Source organism: Sceloporus undulatus, chromosome 3 (assembly GCF_019175285.1).
Source record: "Sceloporus undulatus isolate JIND9_A2432 ecotype Alabama chromosome 3, SceUnd_v1.1, whole genome shotgun sequence".
NCBI classification, from domain to species: Eukaryota; Metazoa; Chordata; class Lepidosauria; order Squamata; family Phrynosomatidae; genus Sceloporus; species Sceloporus undulatus.
This window is the reverse complement of record NC_056524.1, coordinates 105495775-105518339: the sequence shown is the minus strand read 5'-3', so window position 1 is coordinate 105518339 and position 22565 is coordinate 105495775. Positions and strand designations below refer to the sequence as shown.

Here is a 22565-nt window from a genome sequence, read left to right as displayed (position 1 = left end):
GTATTTTGAAATATTATATGGAGGAGGAGATTATAAAGGACAATATGATCAAATGGTCTCAAAATTTTGGTTTCCCTATACAATTAGAACAATGGGAATATACATGGAATAGAAGACTAAAATATACATGCAGTCAAAGTGTGAAGGAGAATTATTATAAAATCTTCTTCCGCTGGTATTTGACCCCAAAAACGATTAGTAAAATTTATGGGAATTGTAGTGACCTATGTTGGAAATGTGAATTGGTCCAAGGTACATTATATCATATGTGGTGGACGTGTAAAAAAGCAATGCAATTTTGGAAAATGATTTATTTTGAAATTAAGAAGTCAATCTCTGTTTCGCTTAAGTTTTCACCTGAAATCTTTCTGCTTAATATAATTGATTTGGAAATTGAAAAAAAAAATTGGTAAAATTTTATTTTACATGGTATCAGCAGCAAGAATAGTCTACGCCCAGAGATGGAAACTAAAAGAAGTCCCAACGAAGGAAGACTGGAGACTTAAACTCATGGACATGATGGAAATGGATAAGCTTTCCAGAGGTCTAAGAAATGAACCATCAAATTTCTTTTTAGAAGACTGGGAGAAAGTGCTTAAATATTTTCAAGACTCTTGAGGAGAGACAGCAAATTTAATATGAGATAAAAAATTTCTTTGTGTGTGTGCAAAGAAACTTGATTAATTATATATATTACATATATTAATTATATATATTAGTTACGAATTGGGAAATATCCTAATAATGTTGAATTGTAATGACTCCAAGTTATGAGCTTCGAAATTAATTAGAATGATGAGATTAGGGTGAAGAATTTAAGATTGCCTATATGATTACTTTTTGAGGATTGATACCGTAACACAATTGTAAAGGTCTGATAAATCGAGCTTAAGATTTCATTTTAGATAATTAGAGTAACAGGTTTTGAATATAAGGGTTCTGACGATAGGGAAGTAGTGAATGAAGTTTGAATGGAAGGGACGGGGGAGGGAAGGGGAACGGGTATGATAGGTGGGAGGAAGTGAAGTGGGGAGTAATATAAATTGGAATTTCTATAAGATTATTGTACTCTTTTACTTCATGTATGATTGTTATGAATTTTATTTGTTTTTTTGTTTAAAAAATTAATAAACATATTAAAAAAATAAAAAAATGGAGGACAGCAAAAAAATTTGCTGATTTTTAAAAAAATGTTAATATAAATGCATGTTTCTGAGGCTTCTATAGACAATTGCCCCCCAAAGGCCCCGGCGGCAATCGGCGGCAGGACCAGGCTGGGGCCGGTCCCAAGGCTTCGCCAGGCCGCATCCGGCCCGCGGGCCGCAGGTTGCCTACCCCTGCTTTAGATGGTGTTAAGATTTCAATTCCCATCAATCTTAATGCAATACAGCTTGTAGTCCAACAATGTCTAGAGGACCATGGATTTCTCACCAGTGCAAGAGAAGCTTGAAGCACATCTTTGAAATCCAGTATCACAACAGCTGTCTTTTATCTAATGGCATTTGCTATAAACATTTCAATTAGCAAAACTGTCTACTAAACCATTACTGTTCTGCTAACATACAATTATAACTGACAGCACTGAATTACTACAGTTTATGTAAACTGTAAATAGAAGATCACAATAATCAGGTAAGTCACTGAAGATATGCATATGTACATCAGCCTCCATCAGCATAAAGAACATTAGCATTCAACGACTTCAGATTTTCCTACACCACAGCAGGAATCTGAACTTCATAGCTGACATGGCAAGATAAAAATAGTCAATAGTCCCCTTAAATTGAAATAAAATTAAGGAAGACCCATTTTGCTAAAAACACTACAGAACTGATTATTCAAAATAATTATATTACAGTTAATTTATTGATGACAGAAGGCTTTTCCATTCCAAAATATACAAGGTTTAAATCTCACATCATCCAGAACCAAAGTTAAATTGTTCAGTAAATTTAAGGTAATACTGAAATATCAAATTACATTTAGAGAAACAAAAAGTAGAGTCAATTTGTTTATCAAGATGACTAAGTGCAAAAACAATGAATTATTTCAGAGCTGCCTATGATTCAGGGAAGGTAAGAGGAATAAAAGCAGTAATTATGAACTAGCTACTAATTTTATTTATTAGTTAAACTGGTAAACTTAAACAACCCAGAATAACAGAACTCCAGATTCCTTTAATTTCATTTTAAATTATTTAATACAAAAATCAGGAGGAAACAAAAATACACCTGAAATTTACCAGTGTTTGAACTTTTATTTCACAACATGCAGTCAATTGAAACACATTTTTAAAAAGTACTCAGCTATAAGCTGTAATTTTACATTTATACATGAAAAATGTTCAATTTTTGTTAAAAAAAACCTGAATGTAATATTGTCTAAATCTGCTGCACATGGATCTTCTAATCTGCATACATGTTAAAGCAATGCTTTTATATTTGTCCACAGTCTGTAATCATAATAATTTTTGACAGTGCTCCACCAGGAGAACCAAAGGATTCCATTTTTTTCACAACATCCATACCATCCTTTACGAAACCAAAAACAACATGTTTAAAGTCCAAATGCTCTGCCTTTTTGAGAGTAATAAAGAATTGAGAATTATTGGTGTCTCTGCCACGATTAGCCATTGACAATAAGCCAGGCCCAGTATGTTTTACTTCAAAGTTTTCATCCTCAAATGAATCACCATAAATGGATTTTCCACCAGTGCCATCGTGTCTAGTGATATCGCCTCCCTGGAATAGTAAAAGTTGTAAAAATTAATGGTGTAGAATGAAGACTGAAACATACAAAATATCTTAAAGCATGTTTTACCAAAAACGCTGTATCCTGTATGAAGAGCATCAGACAATGGCTTTTGAAAAACAGTACCCAAACCAAATTTATGTTGCATCCACATCTTAACATGGCTGCATTCAGGCACAATAGCCAATCATGGTTTACTATTTTCATGCACAAGAAGCAAAGTACCCCAGACCAAAGTGTTTCCTATTTTGTGTTCAAGCATTTGTGGTTAAAAAATTTCCCCTGGGAGTTTGTCCTTTTCCACATAGGATTCTTTGACTGGTTCAAAGATGAGTGTAAATGTATTCCCGCATGGTGTCACTAAGGTAACTCTAGGGGTGAAGGCTGAGCCCAAAAATATACACTGATGGTCTCTTTAAGGGGCTACATTTCTTATGTTATATCTGTGCTTACGTTCTTTGTAAGCAGAATCATGACACAGCTTTCCATTTTCTTTTCTCTACACCACATAGTGTTTAGAAAATCACAAAGTTAAGTAAATCTAAATCTCTGCAAAGGATATTCCCAAAGAAAATGTTATATGGCAACCCGGGGACCTCTTGTATATATTCTCCATGTTAGTTTTTTTCACTTACTTGGCAGATAAAATCTGGAATTATTCTGTGAAATACTGAGTTCCGGAATCCAAATCCTACTTCTCCTGTGCATAATGCCCTGAAGTTTTCAGCAGTTCGAGGAACAATATTTGAAAATAATTCTATAGTTATATGCCCTAATGGCTCATCATCTGCAGAAACTTCAAGATAGACCATAGGGTTAGTCTCTCTTGACAATTCTGCTGTCAGGGATACATGACCCTTCTGCAGCTCTGACAAGCTTAGTTGACACTCTTCAAATCTCCTCTTGAAGGAGTCGGCTAGATCTTGACTTTTAAATCTGACAGCAAGCTGTTCTATCTTAGCTTCACCATCTAAAATAAAGATATAAAAAGTTAATAAAGCATATATCTAATATATGGGTTTTGCAAGTAGGATTAGCTATAGAACTTCTCTACACACTCACCAGCATAATCTGTTGCAGTCCAAACCACTGCATTGTTTGAGGTATTCAGGGGTTTTAAGTCCATTGTTTTTGTGATAATATGGTTTGCACAGACTTTGAGAACTTGGTCCCTTCTCATTAATATTCTATAGCACTTCTTCTGTGTATGGAAGAGGATCTTTATTTCTCCAACACCACGTTCTTTCCATTGATTTACTTCTCTGTCCCATCTGTAAAGTTTTGCTCTTTCTTTGAAGATAATTTCTTCATCTTCTTCTCCTGACTTCACCTCAACCTAGCAAGAATAAATCATGTTTATTCAGAGTACTACTGTAAACACAGTATTATTGTGAACAAAATATTAACCCTATGTATGTTTTAGTCAAAAGTAAGTGTCACTGTTTCAGTGAAGCTTATTCTCAATTAAGTCTACTGTATATCCTTGAATTACAGGACCTTGTCAAAAAATTTTAAGTACCACCTGCCTCTCTTTAGAGCTAATGTGGCACAATGGCTTGAACCAGGGTCCTTAGAGACCAGGGTTTAAATCCCTTCTTTGGGCAATTCATACTCTCACAGCAATGGCAAACCCTCTCTGAACAAATCTTGCTAAGAAAATCCTGTGAAACAAATTGAAAGCATGCAACAACACAACTTCTCTTCCATTTCTGTAGTAGTAGTACTGTATATCTTGCACATATAATATATTGTATAGTGATTTGCCGCAGAAAACAATGAACCCAAATTGTTATTTAACAATTTATTTGTTAAATAAACTGATATTCTGCCATATCAAGGAAGTTTATCAATATACCACACAGACAAATAATTAGAATAAAGGTTCAAGAAATGCAAAGGTTAAAAGCAACACATTAACAAGGCATGCTGAAAAAAGAACTACTTAAAAAGCAGCAGATAAAATTCTAAAATTACCACAAATAATGAAACCCAAATTTCACTTGATGTCTAAAGCATTCTATGAGTAGGATTCAGACAAAGCTTAGCTATCACTAAGTTAGGCCTGATCCTGGGACACAACTTACTTGCCTGTAATCAATAAGGATAGTTATGGAAGGGCCTCCTTAATGATCTCAAAACATAAGCACACCCAAACAAGAGTAGGTGGCCTCTTCTACACTCCCAACACAATGTAGGGGTTCACAGATACTCTCCACAGCACTTTACATTGTGCTTCAAAATTAAGTGTTTCAAAAACTGGCTATGTACTGTGTTGTTTGTAGGCCCGTTTTGTAGTTTCCTTCAGAGGCATATTGGATATATGCCTTAATAGCATTTCAAATCTTTATTTTAGATAGTGAAGCAATATTCATTATTGACTAGTAAGACAGGGATAACTCTTGTCAGTCACATCTGTCCTGAATGGGTTACAAGTGGTATGCAGTTCTACGCTGTTGGATAGAATTCTCACTAAAGGTACTCAGGCATCCGCGAAGTGAAGCTGATTATTAAATATGTGGAAATGCACTGAGATGTTAAAAATTCCGGAAGAGCAAGCATGGATTCAGATGGGAAGGCTGTGGAAATGCATATAAAATGAAACATTTTATATCTGACTCTGTAAAACATCTTTTAAACAAACATTCTCCACTGCTCAGACAGTTGAAGAAAATATATGGTAACCTCTCTTTCAGTCAAGAGTCTGGGATACTGAATCTCCCATATGTATACTGCCCTTGTATCTCCACCACTCTTAACCTTTTTCCATTTCCCATGCAATTCTAAGACTGCAACCAATAAAATCTTTGATAACACCATAGGTAACAGAGCAGCATTTGAGTATGTGCTCTGCTAGGATGTTTACAATGTACACACAAACTTCCTCCACAAATTCAAGATTAAAAATCCTACCTCTGGCAGTGATACTATTGGTTCAAAGTGAATATCATCATTATGCACAACTTCCTCATCACTTGCATCTTCTTCATTATCTCCTTTAGTGACCGTCTCTACTCCGAATACAGTTGCTCCTGTATTTGCCCACTTGAAGTTTTTGTCTGTTTAGATGGAAAGATAAACCCTTAAGATTCTAGATATTTTTCTGATCTCATTAATTTAAAGTGATTGATAAAAGCCTCCACATTGAATAGCTCCATTAGGGCAATCTGTACGAATGGTAAGCAAATAATATATACTATGTTACCTTTAGAACCGAAAGCAAAATCCCCAGAATTATTTGAAGCCAGGTCAGCAAATGATAAGCCAGGTATGTTGCCAAGGGCAAATGAGAAAGGTTTGTTCTCTATATGAAGGAAGAAATGGTAAGCGTTCATTTTGTATTTCTCAGTGGACTGCCTTCATATATTCCCCACTGCCATAATTCTTAATGTAGGGTGAAAGAAAGCTAAAAAGTGAACTGAAGTGCATTTAATGTCATTCAATACCATCTAAACAAAGACCCTTCTCACCAAAATTCACCCAACTGTTATTTCTCATTATTAAGACAAAATTCTATCACATTTGGGATTATCCCATATGACTACTAGACCTATACGGCTACTAGATCTTGATGTGATCTTTTTCAAGTATGGAACTTTTTCATATATCGAAACAAGTAAGTATACCTTGGTTTGCAGAAGCTAAAGTATTCAAATCACTTTCTTTTTTAGTTGACAAGTCAACAGGTTTGTCATCAGTTCCTAATAAAGCCTGTATAGTATGTGTAGGTTTGGTGGTAGAATCTGGTTCTTCAGTTTTACTTGCTGTAGTAGAATCTAGCTCTTCACTTTTACTGGCTTCTACAACAACCATATCTTCCTTAGTGGTGCATTTGTCATCTGTTGAACTGGTTACTTCTTCTACCTGAGCTTCCTGGGGGGGGGGGGGGAATCACAAATGTTATGGTTTTTTAAATTGATTGCAACATCTGGAATAGTTGTTTGAGTAAAACAAAACTAGCTTACTTACGAAACAAGTAAATTCCAAGCAGTGAAAGTGGTGAAAACCAAGAATCATCAAGTAATATATCATTTTCAAGATGGCTCATATTACTTTAATTTCAATATATGCATTCATTAGACTTCAAAATAACCAAAAGATTTCATAATTCAAGTTACTGTTCAATGTAGGGCTGTTTCATTAACCTACTCTCTGAACTTAAATGTTCATAATGAGAGAAAAAGAACAGAAAAGGGCTTATGGGACAACTAGTTTGACTGAGCTTTGATAAAGGAACCTAGTCAGGTCTAAGAGAGAAAAGTAAAAGGTCAATGCTAGTGTGGACTGAAACCACAGTTATTTGATCACTTAATTTAAGTCAATTTCCAGACCATTTAACAACCTGTCCACAAATGTGGTAATTCTTGATGCTCCAGAGGAATGGCAAAGTCCTAAGCTCAGGGGGAAATGAAAAAAGCCTTCCTCATTAATATGTTTTAGTAGCACATATAATATTAATATGGACAGGAGTTCACTCAAACAGACCAAATATGAATAGTAGACTGTAGTGGGACTGGTGGAAGAAACTAAGGTTGTATATCATAACTGCAATTAAATCCAGTTGAATGGGTACTTAAGCCCTATTCTTCTGTTACTTACTTTAGCCTCTTGAACTTTTCTAAGTTCTGTCTGGAAATCTTCCAAGTTCTCATTGTCTTCATCAGTATCACTACTAATACCACAAAGAAAGGTTGGAGGAAGCTTCAGAGTCTCTGCTTTAGCCTTTTCTTCAGGAGTTGGTTTCTGCTCCCACACGAGAACACATTCATCCTTACTTTCTGCTTCACCTTCTCCTATAATATGCAGCAAAGAACATCTTACATTTTATATGAAAGAATACACATTACAGTGAAACAGTAGCATACACACAGGATTCAGTGTCTTGTCACCACAACAAGTGCATGTCGTAGTTTGAGCCGGTTAGATTCCATCAGCAGAATATGAGAAACTGACTTCACTAGCTGATTTGGTTTTTCCCCTTTTCTGGCAAAGGTTCTGCCTACTGACATCACAACTAAGAGGTGGATGAAAAGCAACATAGGTCCTGCCCAGGATTTCTATGCTCCAAAGGGCTAAATTCAACTGAAGAGCTCAATGACCACAGTAGCAACATAAAATTGCCTGAAGAAAATAATACTGTAGAGACAACCCAGATTCAACACCCTGTTTTTATGTAATTTTGCCCTTTTAATCCCCATGTAACCTTGAATCTTTGTTATTGGTTTTAAAGGATTTGTATTTTAGCTTGTTTTTGTTTGCATTTGTTACTGTTTTCTGTCTTTTTTAATAAGAAATAAAAAAGGCAAAACAAAACACCCAGATTAAAACCCATCATTTCCATTAGAGGCTCCCTGTGAATCTCAAAGCCAGCCCAAAAACCCTCAGTAATATAACTGAGCTATAAAGCTATCAGTATTCTAGTAACAAAATTGTAGTATTAATCTAGATCTCACACTAGAATGTATAATGTCAGCAGTTTTGAAATTAATTCATTTGACACCAATCTAAAATGGTTTTTGAGGGAGGCATATATCTTCAACCTTTTCTGAAGTGTGGGACCAAAGGCAGGATTCATATACGCTAATTTCAAAATACTGAAATGAAAGGGTGGAAAACATGTGGCTCTTCAGATATTGTTAGAAGCCATCTGCCATCCAACATCTGTCCCCATCCCTAAACTCCAGGAATACATTTAAATGATAGTTGGTTTTTATGTGCTTAAGCAACTTTTCTTTTTACTGAACCGTTTCCTATTATTCTATCTTATAACAAGAGCAGCCAAATCATTATGCTTTGATCCACGTGGCTGGTGAAGGACCCTCCCTCCAGCTTCTAACTGCCCTTGTTCCAGCCTCAGAGGGAGACAAAAGGCAGCCCAGCATCTGTTGCACTTCATCCTCTTCCCCCTTACCATTCCCATTTCCTGGTTTATTCTGTCCTATTTAAATTGTAAACATGAGGACATTGAACTGTCAAATCAGCTGTTTGTAAGACACTCGGAATCCCATATTGGCTGAAGAGTGGGTAAAAATCCTCTTAATACTCTTAAACAAATAAATGTTTGGTAGATCTTACAGTGCTATCCTACATATCTCAGAAATAAATCTCACTAATATTAACAGGGTGAGCTTTCGCAGTCTACATCTGAGGAAGTAGACTGAAGTCTATGAAAGCTCATGCTACCAATATCTTTTCCCCCCTGTTAGTCTGAAAGGTACTATAAGATCTCTCTACATCCTGATTCTACAGACTAACACAGCTATATCTTTGAATAATACCAACAGGGGTTACTCCAGGTAGCTAAGTACAGGAATTCAGCTTTAGTAAGTCAGAAGAAGGTAACATAATCATTATTGTGCATGAAAAAAAGAAACAAAACCCCACAAAAATAATTTTCACTTACTTGGGTCAGTTTCCTGTAGCTTTGTATGTTCTTTGGGTTCATCAGGATATAACTTTCCATTAAGCTTTCTCACAGCTGTTTCATAGTCCTCATCTGAAATATGAAAAATAAAAATTGGCATCATAGTAGAAATACTCTATGAAACATGTTCATGTCTAGAGTAAGCATTCAGGTTTTGATCTTTTATTACTGTTGAAATAAAGAAACAGTCTTAAACATGAAAAGCATAACATGCTAAACATTATTGATATTAAATTTCTGGGCAAATAAGGGTTTTCACTGGACACCAGAGTAAAGCAAGAGAATCCCACAAAACTCATCCTAGTCATGACTTGGTTTATCTCAGAGAGTGACTGAATGGCAGGGGTCAAAAAAGCCAAACAAAGTTATATTTGCCAAGATGATCTCATGCTACGTGACTGAAATACTGCACTAGAGGAAGAGAAAATCTAGTACTCTTCTATAAGCTAGAAGAGCAGAAAGAAAATAAAGCCCTGTCCCAAGCAGTTCAGAACTGGAGAACAACATGAGGATTGTTTTGGCTATACCGCTAAATGCAGCTTCGATCTAAAGCGTGCTCACTGAGCATACAGCAAGCTCATGAATCTCCAAATCACTCCCCTAACTTGACTACCCTGGCTTGCTTTGCCTCTGTTCATGAGAAGCTCTCAAAATATCCACCAAGTGTATAGAGCTAAACTCATATGGCTTCACTTCTTCCAGATCTGAGCTTATTCTGCTTCTGAACACAACCAGCACTTCAAGCAACTGTTGGATGCAGAAGCCCACAGTCCTTGCTTTAACACTGCATATCGATTACAATTCTATGCTTACATCTGGCAAATGCACAGCCAAACACAGGCATGGGCAGGAGGAAGGATGAAATAAGGTTGCAGGGAGGGGAGAGAAGAGGGGAAAAGCCCAAAGAAACAAATAGAACTGAAAACAGATGGAACATAGGCAAAGTAGTAGGAATCCACTCCATAACTACTGCAGAGAGGAACAAAGGCAAAAGAACAACTGGAGGATGAGCCTAAAGTCTAGCACTAATCTATTATTTAATCCTCTGACACTTGGCCAGTCAGAGCAGTGATAGTAAATAATCCAGTGAAAGATGTACCCTTCACTGCATAGAGAGAGTTGGGATTAATCAGGAATTAATTTATTTTTAAAGAAGGCAAGAGAGAAAAGCAACAGTAACAATGAAAACTGAAGAAGAAGAGATTGATTCTGTCTGGAAAAAAGAGCTACAAGAAAAGGAGTGAAGGAGCAATCCAATCTTGGTTAAGACAAAGGAGAGAACTGTTGAGGAGCTAGAGAGCATCTAGAGATCATGGCAGCCAAAAAAACCCAGCTTTCTGTATTACATGATCCCTTGTCTGTGACAGAACACACCCATAGTATGGCTCCCTCAAAGGCAACAAGAAATAAATTTCAATGTAATGATCATGGACATTCCAGGCACAGGTTCAGCACTTCTAATATATCACCTGGTTTGAATGCAAAGGAGAATAGAGCTGGGTAAATACAGATGACAACTCTCAAGAAGTTTCATGCACATGATGAAAACATAAGCGACAGACAGCTCACCTTGCAGGACTCCACAGCATAAACAGCACTGGGTTGAGATGAGCACCCCCTTCTGCCAGTGAAAAAGTATATCTGCCCTGCCTGAGATGCCTGTACCCTTCTTGCCTTGACTAGTTCATAGTGCTTCCCTTTGCCTGGGTTGGCTCCCTCTTCCATGCTTTTTTGCAGTAAAATGAACAAATGTTGGAGCCAATTGCTAGCATTTTAATAGCAATTCAGAGTTCTGTCAAGGACATGTTGCTCTGAAACATCTAGGTGTAGAAGTAAAACATACTCCACTCATCAAAGGGGTCAAGTGTAAAGTAACATGCAAATCTCCAGTGTCAGGAGAAAGGAAAGGTCGAAAGAAAAATCTACTCCTGAATAAGCTCCACTAATGAAAGAATATACTTCTAAGTTCTACTAGCAGAAAAGATGGGAGAACATGGGCAACTAAGATTAGAGGCAACGTCATGAAAACTAGTTTCAAATTGTCTGTAGGAGTCACTTTCATGCACTATTTTTATGACCAACCTCTATCAAAAATACATTGTGACTACTAAGAAATGGTAATATGTACTCAAAACAGGAGACATTTCTTCTAAGCACTGCATTTCCATACATTAGTGGGCATTTCTATTTGATTGTTCCAATGCATCATCCTTCAGCACCATTTTTAATTTACAGGAGATGAATAATTTTCAAGGAATGCTTCTTACCATCGTCATCTTCACTCAGATATCCAGGTTTGTTTTTGTAGCTGAAGAATGTTGGAGGCAATCTAAGTGAGTCTGCAAGAGCTCTTTGCTCAGGAGTGGGTGTTAACTCATATACAATCAATACATCATCTGATGTGTCTGTATCTGGTTCTTTCTTAACCTCAACTGCTGGAAAGAAACAACAAGGTAACTGAAGCTTCTGAACTTTAATGCTAATGTATGTACAAAGGAGGCAAGAAATATATTCAACCTGTAGACAATAAAGCAGCAAGACCTTAGCTCAAACTATTAACAAGGAATATGTATGCCTATGATATAGGGTTCTTTCAGTAACAAATGACAATTATTATTAGTATTATTACCTGCCTTTTCTATTATTTTTGTATCCTGCCTTTTCCCCAAGACTAAGAGTCAAGGTGGCTTACACATAAAGAAGATTATTATTTTTAAAAAATGTGAATAACCACATTAAAACTGAATTAACTAAGAAACATATTAAAAACATACACTCTAGAAGATTTTAAAAATAAACAATACCATTTAAACAATACAGTACGTAATAGCACTTTTAAAATTCTAAAAGCCTGTCTGAAAAAAACCTTTTGTCCTGCCAATGGAATGAGAACAAAAAGAGGGGGCCATTCTAGCCTTCCTAGGGAGGTAGTTCAAAAGTGTAGGAAAAGTCACAGAGAACACAGAAGGTAGTAGGGGAAGAAAGAGCAGATTCCAGATAGATACAGTCAATCAAGGAAGCCCCATAGTCCCGAGTCTGCAAAATCTAAGCAGAGCTGCTACTGATAGGGTGACTTGCTAGTGGCCCGGTGTCACCACATTTCAGTATGTTTATCATGTCTGATTCACATTCAGGCAGGTACTACTGGGCTGGTGGAAATGAACTTCCCTGTCCCCTCCACGCCATGACAGTGCCTAGAAAATATTACAGTCAGCCCTTTCCCTTATGTGGGGGGATCCATTCCGGACACACACATCCCGCGTGAGAAAAGCATGCATGCTCATGCCCACTGAAAACAATGGGGTGCATGCATGCAGCGTGGTGTGCACGTGCACCATTCATTTAATTGTAGCATGGCTACAGTGTAAGCTGAAAGCCATGTAAGAGAAGCCCATGTATAGCGCAAGCTGACTGCATAAAGAAGGCTAAGAGATCCTGCTGAATGGAATACGCTCTGTTTGGATACATTTTCTGTTAACAGACCTATGCTGTCAAGTGGCTAAGCTCTCCATATTTTATAGATATTTTTAGCAAGCTGTAAGTAACAATTCTGCTTATTGTTACTAGCAGTACTTTAATGCTGCAGTCTTTTTAAAAATATATATTTTTGAATAGATGTGTCAGTAGTGTGTTAGTTGGATTATGTTAATTTATAAAAGACCTATGATTTTGCATTGCTACACAGCTTTTTCCTCCTTTGAACTATCAATTACAATGATTACATACTTCAGGGAATCAAGAATTACTTCATGGCACAGAGGATGAATGTGATCAGAACACAGAAAGAGGCAAGATCTCACATGGAAGGACAAATAGGTATCAGTTTCAGAAGCAGAAATTTACTATTAAAGTGACGAGTTGGTAAGCTTGAGCAGAACAGGAACAAGAAATAGCAAACAACTTGAGACCACTTTAAAACGACATGCTTCTTTAAGTACACACGTCTTCATAGTAAGACAGCTTTTTAAAAAGGCTTTTCAAAGTGCATCTCCAAAAAACATCAGGGTGAAACATCTGCTACATTTGACTAATGTTGCAGAAATAATCAGAAAAAGAAAAAAACATTTCACTCGATTCAAACTCAAAGGACTAGGTTTTGAAGACATATGTAGTCTGGGTCAATTATTTAAAAAGACTCAGGTCTTTAAACCATTTTAGAGCACGTAGTAGTCATGCTGAATGCTTAAAAAGATTTCACACATGCTCACTATATAAATGTGTACATTCTCACACAAAATGCAAGCCAAAGCCTAAACAAGTGTTAGAATTAAATATTCCAGAGGTCTAATATTTCTTTTATAAAATGCACTTCTGAAAAAAATCAAACTGTATAGTTAAGATCACGGTTTTAGTAAAATGCAAGCCAGTGAGTGAAGATATGGTTTGTCAACATATATTTTGAACATAAGAAAATAAATCTGTCCACTAGAGACTGTGTCTAAGTAGAAGCTAAAATAAAGCTACACCTAAGGTAAAACCACAATCACTATATTACTGATCTAGTCAATAGTTATATGAAGTGGAAAACTTTATCTAAAAGATCTACAATTAATTGTGCAGATTTTTCACAAGATGTTTTAGTATAGTAGCTGGATGACAAGTGGCAACTTAGAAGAGGCATTCCCTGATATGCAAGAGAGAATGGGAAATGACTCTTTTAAGACAATACATACTGAAATACATGCATGTCTCTAAAACTGAAATCACCAAAATGGTTAAGTTTCCACTATGGCTTCCACTATAAACTGCCTGAAGGAAGAGGCCCCTCCCTCTTCAACTGTCATCTCGGCCTCAGAGGGAGCCATCAGGCAGACCCAGCAACATCAGGGACTGCCTGAAGGACGAGACTTCTCCCTCCTTTAACTGTATTTTGTATTATATTACGATTTTACTGTACACCGCTATGATCATCGCGGAATAGCGGTCTATAAATAAAACGTATTATTATTATTATTATTATTATTAAATATTGTACTCCCCTCATTTGTACCCAAAGCAGTGACCATGATTTCACACAGTCATAGTGTGTAACTGTATGAAACAACACCTTGAGTAGGGAACAGAATGGAGAATATGAAAGAAGCATTACTGTATTTTCCGGTGTATAAGACGACTGGGTGTATAACATGACCCCAACTTTTTAAGTTAAAACTCAGAGTTTGGGATATACTCACCTATAAGACGACCCCTTCTTCATACTAAATAAAATTAAAAACCAGCTACATGCGCCGGTTCCAGGAAGCTCCCTGGCCTACTATAGGCCGAGTTAAGGGGGCCTGGCACCCACATGTGCCACCTTGAGAGGCCTCCAGAGGCCTGGAAGCCGGCAGCTGGCTGTGCACATGCACCAGCTTCAAGGGGCCTCTGGAGGCCTGGAAGGTAGGAGGCCGGCGGCAAATGCGCCGGGCCACGAGGCTCTCTTCTGGCCTCTGTGGCTGGGCTTAACCCGGCGTATAAGATGACCCCCGACTTTTGATGCAATTTTAGAGGGTTAAAAAGTTGTCCTATATGCCGGAAAATACAGTAATATTGATTTTACTGTTTTATTCTCTAGTAAGCACTTCATTGAAAGGAATGCTTGAAGCAGTATGCGCAAAATGCTCAGAGGTGATGGTAACTGAAATCCACATAGTTTATGGATTATGATTTCAAAATTTAGCATGGAAGCAAAAACTATTTTTAAAACCCCATGGTTTGGTTTTTGAGGGGGTTTTGGAAGTAAAGGAATGGAGAAATTATTTGGGTTACGCGTGCAGACCTGATGTTTACAGATTTCTTGGATTGCATTCACAAATCTGTGGAGAATTTCACTCACAGAAAACTATCAGTTGGATTGGGTGGATCCTGTGTACTGCTTACCTGGTGGGAATACCTGGTAAGAAAACTGCCTCCCCCTGCCTTTCTAACCATTATAGTCTCTTCTGTATCAAAGATTCTTCTTGCTCAAAACAAAAGAACCCATCCTGCAGATGGATGGAAGCTACTGTCTTTGAAACAAGAAAGTGGCATTTTCCCAGGACTTTTTCTAAATATTGCAAATTAATATAAACTTCCGGAAACAATTTTGAAAAAAATATTTTCCCTTCTTGGCTAATATAAGAATAAACCAAGTTATCAGGGTTGGCTTTAGAAGGACATGAGGAACTCAGTAGTTGTTATATGCCTTCAACTTCAGACCCATGGCATTCCTAAGGCAACCTATCATGGGATTTGCTTGGCAGGATTTGTTCAGAGGATTGCCATGGCCTTCCTCTGAGGCTGAGAGAGCATGACTTCCCTAATGTCATGGAGTGGGTTTCTGTGGCTAAGAGATTTGAACCTTGGTCTCATGGAATCCTACTCCAACATTCAAACCACTATACCAGGGATTCCCAAACTAAGGTCCTTCAGCTGTTTTAGACTTTAGCACCTGGAAGCCACAGCAATCTTGGTCAATGGGCAAGGATTCTGTGAGTTGGAAGTCCAAAATACTTGGAAGACCAGAGACTGAGAATCACTGCACTACACCATGCTGGCTTGGGAAATCTTTAAAGGCCTTGCTGCCTATTCTGAACCCAGCAGGTTGAATTAACTTCTTAGCACAGCAAATTGAAACAAAACCTGAAAGTCAGTTATAGCTTAACACCTGAAAGATATAGGGACTGAGCATTCCAACAGATGAAGAGATTCCAAAACCAGCCTCTTACAACAACTGTAAAGTCAATAAAGTTATTACTATTCTTAAACATGCAAGTTAATTTTTCTATTCTTTCATACTAAGACAGCCAGTTATTTTAATAGAGTTGGGCAGCTGATATTGCCTTCCAAGAAGTGATACACCACCACATTCAGTGCAGGGTGCAAATACCTTTACTACATGGTTGAGAGGTAGATGTGCTGCTCCAAAAGGCCATTGGGTTAGATTTAAAAAGGCTAAAATTAAATCCTACAAAATAAAAAATGCATGGATTTAAATATTAACATTCCTTACAGAACTAGGGAAAAATATAAAATACAAGAAGGATCACTGATTTTACACTACACTTCTTTATACTGTACAGTCGGCCCTTCTTATACATGGATTTTTTATACATGGGTTTAAATATCCACAGTTTGAAAATGTTCAAAAAAAGTATAAATTTCAAATATCAAACCTTGATTTTCCATTTCTATATGGGACACCATTTTGCTATGTCATATTTAATGGGACTTCAGCATACACTGATTTTGTTATCCATGGGGGATCTTGGAACCAAACCCCAGCTTATAACAAGGGTCCACTGTATTACCTAATCTGAGCAAAAGGTCTTTCTGAGCCTTATTCAGGAAAGGGATAAGAGAATGAGTGGCAAGGGAGCATGTTAATCCTGTTCCTCTCCATTGGTGCTTCTCATGTGGAGAGTAACAATCCAGAAAGGAAAGCCTCTGCTATACAGTACATGGAAGCTCTCCAATGGACATGGAATCATGAAAAATCAGTTTCTGATGCCCTCTTCATGCTATCAGGGAATGGAGAAACAATGAAGGTGTGGCTAGCCTACTCCCTCTCCTCATGCATTATTAACCCAATCCAGAATGTGTGAATAGGGTTCTAGTTGTACTGATTATGCAGTTGCTGCCAACTTTCAACTTAGCAAAAGAAATATTATCTGATATATTGTAATTATAAACTTTAAAGAATTGAGTTGAAATCAGTTAAAGCTTATCCAATTCATACTGAGAAAGTACAATGCGTAATGATTGTGTGCCCACCCGATTTTCTCCCCATTCCCTTTCCCCAACCTGTAACTCCAAATCAATGCCTTTCTTAAATTTCAAGCGAGGCTTCAAGGTATATAGTGAAGAAGCAGAAGAGACTGAAAGTTGTTCTTGGACTACATCTCACAAAATCATCTCCAGCTAGCATGCCAGTGGGAGTTATAGCCCTAAAAAGTAAATTCAGAGAAGCAGAAAATTTCTTTTGCAAAGTCACTGTTGCATAAACGCTCCATTAAATATAACCCATAACTCTATTAGCAAATAATTTGGGGGCAATTAGCTTACAGTTGTAAACCACTTAGAGACTGCTTAGTTCAGTATGAAGAGGTACATAAATGAAGCTGCTATTGCTATTACTAATTTCAGTCCACCATCATTTATTTGACCTACACCGTAAGTACACATACATATGTTAGTAGGTGGATTAGGTAATTTCATTAGGCTTCTGTGAGAGACAATAGCTAGGTCCTATGTCTGGCATCTGAGTTCATGTACAGATCAAAGAAATTTAGCATTCCTTAGTAAGGAATCTCACAAGCCTGGCATGGCAGCAACAACCTTCTACCCACTCACTTGCTGTTAGAGCTGGTAACTCCTATAGGGTGACCTACTTATGTCTAATTCAAAATGTCACCTCACCATTAGATGTTTAAAAAGTACAGCTGACAAGTTTTAGAATCTGAGTTTTATTCATCAGCTAGCTCCAATACTTGTTCTGAAGGTCAGACAAACTTCATCTATTATTTTTAAGTCTAGAGAGTGAACTCCAGCAATACAGCATATAGAGTGCTCCTAATGAAGAACATTCAGAAGGTACAACTAGTCTGCCATATGCTGCGCCTCACCTTCTAAAGGGCCAACCATGAGAACAAAGAACACCTGTTGAGCAACTGCATAACCAATATGGGCTTGCAGATCTAATTCAAGGAACTTGTGCTGATCAATATAGTCCTCAACATAGCAGTCCCTAAATGCATCAAAAATTATTTTCCTAAGACATTTAAGAATACACAGACTGTCTGGACTTTTGCCATTTTTTCCTTCTGCATTTAGCGACTGTACATCAATAAGATCCTGCACTGCTGAAAATGGCTGGGGTGGAAACATATCCATGCAAAAAAAGGTAATTTTAGTGAAAACAACAAAGTTAAAGTGCTCACCTTTTCCCAATGTTTTAAATGAAAAATTAGGAAGTCCTTCCACTTTTGAAGTAGCTCCCTGAACATCTCCTTTGCCATCTGAGGATTTCCAACCAGCAACACCACTTCCTTGATGTTCAGCAGGTTTGCAAGTTGTTGTGTCATGCATGCTGTCCGGTTCTTTTTCTTTCATTACTTGACATTCTGAACTATCGCTTGTGTTCTTGGGAGGAGCATTAAAACTGAAGCCAAAGAGAGATCCTGCTGCTGATGTATTTCCAAATGTGAAAGGCTTTGATTTTCCATTATTAAAAATACTTTTAACAGATTCTGAGCCAAACACAAATTTGGGTGGTGAAACCACAGCTTTTGTTGGTGTTTCAGAAGTGCTCACCACCACTGAAGGCTCTGCAGTTTGTATAACAGTTTCTTCTTCCTGCTTTAAATCAGTTCTTTCTCTGGTGGTTTCCTCCAATACTGCAACAGCAATCTTTCCACATGGGGATTCCTTTGGGGTATTGGCACGTGAAGAGAGTGGTGTTATTAAAGTGTCTTTTTCTTGAGCATGTTTTGCTTCTTCAAAAATCTGCTTAAAAGAGTCAGCAACATCCTGGAGTTTAAATCGTACAGCCAAGAGCTCTACTTTTCTTTCACCTTCAGCAAAGTCACATGCAGTCCATACCCATGCTCGTTCTGTGCCTTTCATTTGCTGGATGTGCATATCTGGTGTTATTCTGTGATTAGCACAAACTTTTAATACCTGGTCCCTTCTCATAACTATACGAACTTGCTTAGTGTCATAGTTTTGCAAGATCTTTATGTCTCCAATACCCCTCTCTTTCCACTGATTAGCATCTTTATCAAACCTATACAGTTTAGCTCGGTGACTGAAGACAACTTGCTCATTCTCTTCACCATTTGTTACTTCTACTAAATCAGGTAAAGGTACCACTGGTTCAAAATACTGGCCATCTCTTTCATCTTCTTGGGTAGCATCAGACTCTTCATCTGTGCCTATAGATGTCCTACTTTGGTTATGTTTGGAGGGAGACTTTGAAGGACTTAGTGCAGACTTGAAACTGAAGTTAAAACCTGTGGTAGACTCTCCAAATCTAAACAGATTCTTTCGCACTGGGCTACTAGCCCGAGGCAATGCATACACAGAATTATCTGTTCCATCATCCAGCGCATCCCCACGTAGGTCATAATTATCCCACTCTAAAGTAGGCCCAGTACTTTCAGCATGTGGCTTTATAACCAAATCTGATGTGTTTGTGGCAGATACAGAGCTTTTGCTCTCTTCATCTGTGAGTTTAGTTTTCTCATCTGTCAGGAAAGTTTTGAGATCTTTTAATCCACTTTTCATTTCTTCAGCCTTCTGTATGAGCTCTGCTGTTTTGCCAGTATCCACGAGTTTGTGAGGGGTTTGGAGTGGTATATCCAGCAACAGTCTCTGACACTCTTGAAATTTCAGTTTGAATTCCTCAGCCTGTTCTGGTGTTTTGAATTTAGCTGCCAACTGCTCCAGCTTTGCATCGCCATCAGAGAAGTCACTGGCTAACCACATCCATGCTTTGTCTGAACCGGAGAGAGGCTTTAGGTTCATAGTAGTTGTGATCCAGTGGTTTGCACAAACCTTCAATACCTGCTCACGGCGCATGATCATCCGTAGTTTACCATTAACTTCATTTTTAAGAATTTTCAAGTTGCCAACACCACGTTCTTTCCATTGGCTAACTTCTGCATCAAACCTAAAAAGTTTTATTCTTTGCGAATATAATACAGTTTCATCTTCTTCACCTGTGACAAGCTCCACTTTTTCAGGCATTTGAACAACAGGCTCAAAATGAATGTCATCACTATCTTCTGTCTTATACGCATCATCATCCTTCTCAAGATCAGCAGAAGTATTTGCTTTGGAAGATGTTTTAGCAGCTTGAGAAGAAAAGAGCTTTTCACCAGCACCTGTAAAGCCCTTGAAATTTGGATCTTTTTGGCCAAATTGAAACCCTTCACCAGTTTTTGCAAGGTCAGCAAAAGTGAAAGTACTACTATGTTGGCCAAAAACTAAATCACCATGTTGCTTGCTAGACACATCATGTGATTTGAGTACAGTGTTTTCCTCAAATAGCTTTGCTTTTTCATCAAGACCTTTCAAGACAGCACCTTCTTTGCTCTGTTCATTTGCAACATCTTTATTAGGCTCTTGTATTCCAAATTTAAATTCTCCTGCAGGCACAGGCATTGAAAAATTAAATCCTCCTTTTAGAGGTTTAGTTTCAGTACTAGCAGGAATCTGAAATGTGAAGGAAGACTTCCCTTGTTCTGTGGCATGGCCAAATTTAAAACCTTTCTCTGTTATGTCAGATTTAAAACCCGTGCCCTGTGGTCCTCCAGTGGGTTGGGATAATTTGTTTTTAAATCCAAACACAGGTTGTGGAGCATTAGCAGGTAGAACCAGAGCACCACTGGATGGATTTGGAGCCTGACAAGCTGCACAAGTTGGTGAAGAGCCTTCATTTCGTACTAGACATACATTGCAATCCCACTGGCCTTCCTTTTTCATAAAGCTAGAACCAAACCCACTTGGTAGGACCTTAGAAGTGTCCATTTGGCCAAATTTGAATGTAGTCTGGGGAAGAAAGACTGGCGTGTTAATACCACTGGGATTCTTGCAATTAATACAGTGAGATGCACTGGCTTCATTTCCCATAGAACAAACTCTGCATTCCCACTGGTTCTCTTTTTTAGCAGAACTAAGTCCAAATGTACTCTCTGTACCTTCATGATGAAGTTTGAAAGATCCTGAATCTACTGGGAGTGCTTCCCTATTAGATGGATTTGGAGTCTGGCATGCGATACAATTCTGTGCAGTAATTTTATTTCTAACAAGGCAAGTGTTACACTCCCACTGATCTTTCTTCAACATGAACTGTTCGCCAAATCCATGTGTAACGTGTGTTCCCAAGACTTCCTTACTAAAAGAAAAGGATGCAGGTGTAGCTCCACTTGGTGTAATGGTAAAGGTGCTTTTGGTATTTGTGTTTTTTGCTGCATTGTTGAAATCAGGACCAGGAACTTGACAGTTACCAATTGCAGAGGAAGTCCCACTCTTGAAATGGAATCCAGAGTTCAAGAAGCCAGGATCAGGTTTACTAGAATCATTTACACCCTGATAAGTATTTTCTCTTGAGAATTCAACATCCTGAGCAGCCTGTTGATTAACTTCGGTTCCAAAGCCCTTCAAACTATTCTGGGCCTCTTGAAACTTGCTCTTGAAAAGCATTGCTTCTTCTGGTGTTTTAAATCTGATGGCAAGTTGTTCAGGTTTTGGCAATTCATCTGCATAGTCCAATGCATGCCATACAAATGATTTTTCTGACCCAGCATTTGGTTTCAAAGTCATATCAGGATTGATGTAGTGATTTGCACAAATTTTCAGCACTTGTTCCCGTCTCATTAGAAGACGGATTTTGCCAGTGATTTTATGCTTTAGAATTTTCACATTACCAACACCTCTCTCTTTCCATTCTTTGCATTCACTATCAAAACGAAAGAGTTTTGCTCTGTTGCAGAAGATCTCTTCTTCATCTTCCTCACCAGTTTTTACTTCAATCTTGTCAGGTAATGGTACAACAGGTTCAAAATGAGGCCCATCCTCATCATCTTCTCCACCATGGAGACTTCCTCCATCTGTCTCATGACTTCTATTTGCTACATCTGAACTGGGAGTACCAAATATGGGTTTACCAGGTTCCTGGAAGCTGAATACTTCACCTTTACCAACACCTGAAGGCTTAGGCTGATTTGGACCTATTTTATCTGTAAATGAAATGCCTGAAATATTCTTGCCACCAAAGCTGAAGATGTTGCGCTGCCCGGCAGCACATTCGGCAAGTGGTTTCTGTCCAGTGTATCGATCTTCTTTGATAGGTTTGTCTGATGTCAGAAGACCCAAAAGACTATCACTGTTACTGTAGCCTGTACTATGGGGCTGTGTTACAACTTGAGGTGATGAAAAAGTAAAATCACCATCATTAGATTTGAAGTTGGAATTAAATTTGAAAGTAGTTGGCTGTGTGGACTGAACTGAAGTTATCAATGAAGAGGATTTTGCTCCCTCTGTTGGTATAGGTTGCCCAAAGTTAGGCTTCCCAAATTCAATAACTTTTGATTCTGCAGATCTGGAAACTGAGGGAGCTGCTGAAGGCTTTGTGAAATAGCCTGGCTCAGGGAGTGGTGGGTTTGTGCTTGTTGGAGGTACGCTATAATTGTAATAGTCCTCATTACCATGGGGAGACAAAATTCCAGTTGCAGGAGAATCAAAACGCAGTGGCGTACCATACATTTCTTGTGAAAACATACAAGCAGAAGTGTTCTGCAGTGGAGGAGTATGCATTGGCTGCTGATATGTGTATATATGCTGCTGAGGTGTAAGCCTGTTCATGGCATAGACAGGAGCCTAAAATAGGAACAATATTCAGTGTTACTTGTAATACAACAAAAGCTGAATGCTA

General features: G+C 37.9%; 1 protein-coding gene across 1 annotated transcript in view; it reads right to left on the bottom strand.

Annotated features, from left to right (window-relative positions):
* Positions 1 to 1850: 1850 nt before the first annotated feature.
* The window catches only part of LOC121926936 (E3 SUMO-protein ligase RanBP2-like), a 51141-nt gene continuing 30426 nt past the window's right edge, over positions 1851 to 22565 (bottom strand). The window contains 11 exon segments of the mRNA XM_042460336.1: positions 1851 to 2741; positions 3387 to 3721; positions 3814 to 4087; positions 5662 to 5807; positions 5954 to 6052; positions 6375 to 6621; positions 7348 to 7541; positions 9152 to 9244; positions 11440 to 11607; positions 16020 to 16097; positions 18070 to 22510. Of these exon segments, the coding sequence (XP_042316270.1) occupies positions 2436 to 2741; positions 3387 to 3721; positions 3814 to 4087; positions 5662 to 5807; positions 5954 to 6052; positions 6375 to 6621; positions 7348 to 7541; positions 9152 to 9244; positions 11440 to 11607; positions 16020 to 16097; positions 18070 to 22510 (6381 nt within the window). The 3' untranslated portion in view covers positions 1851 to 2435.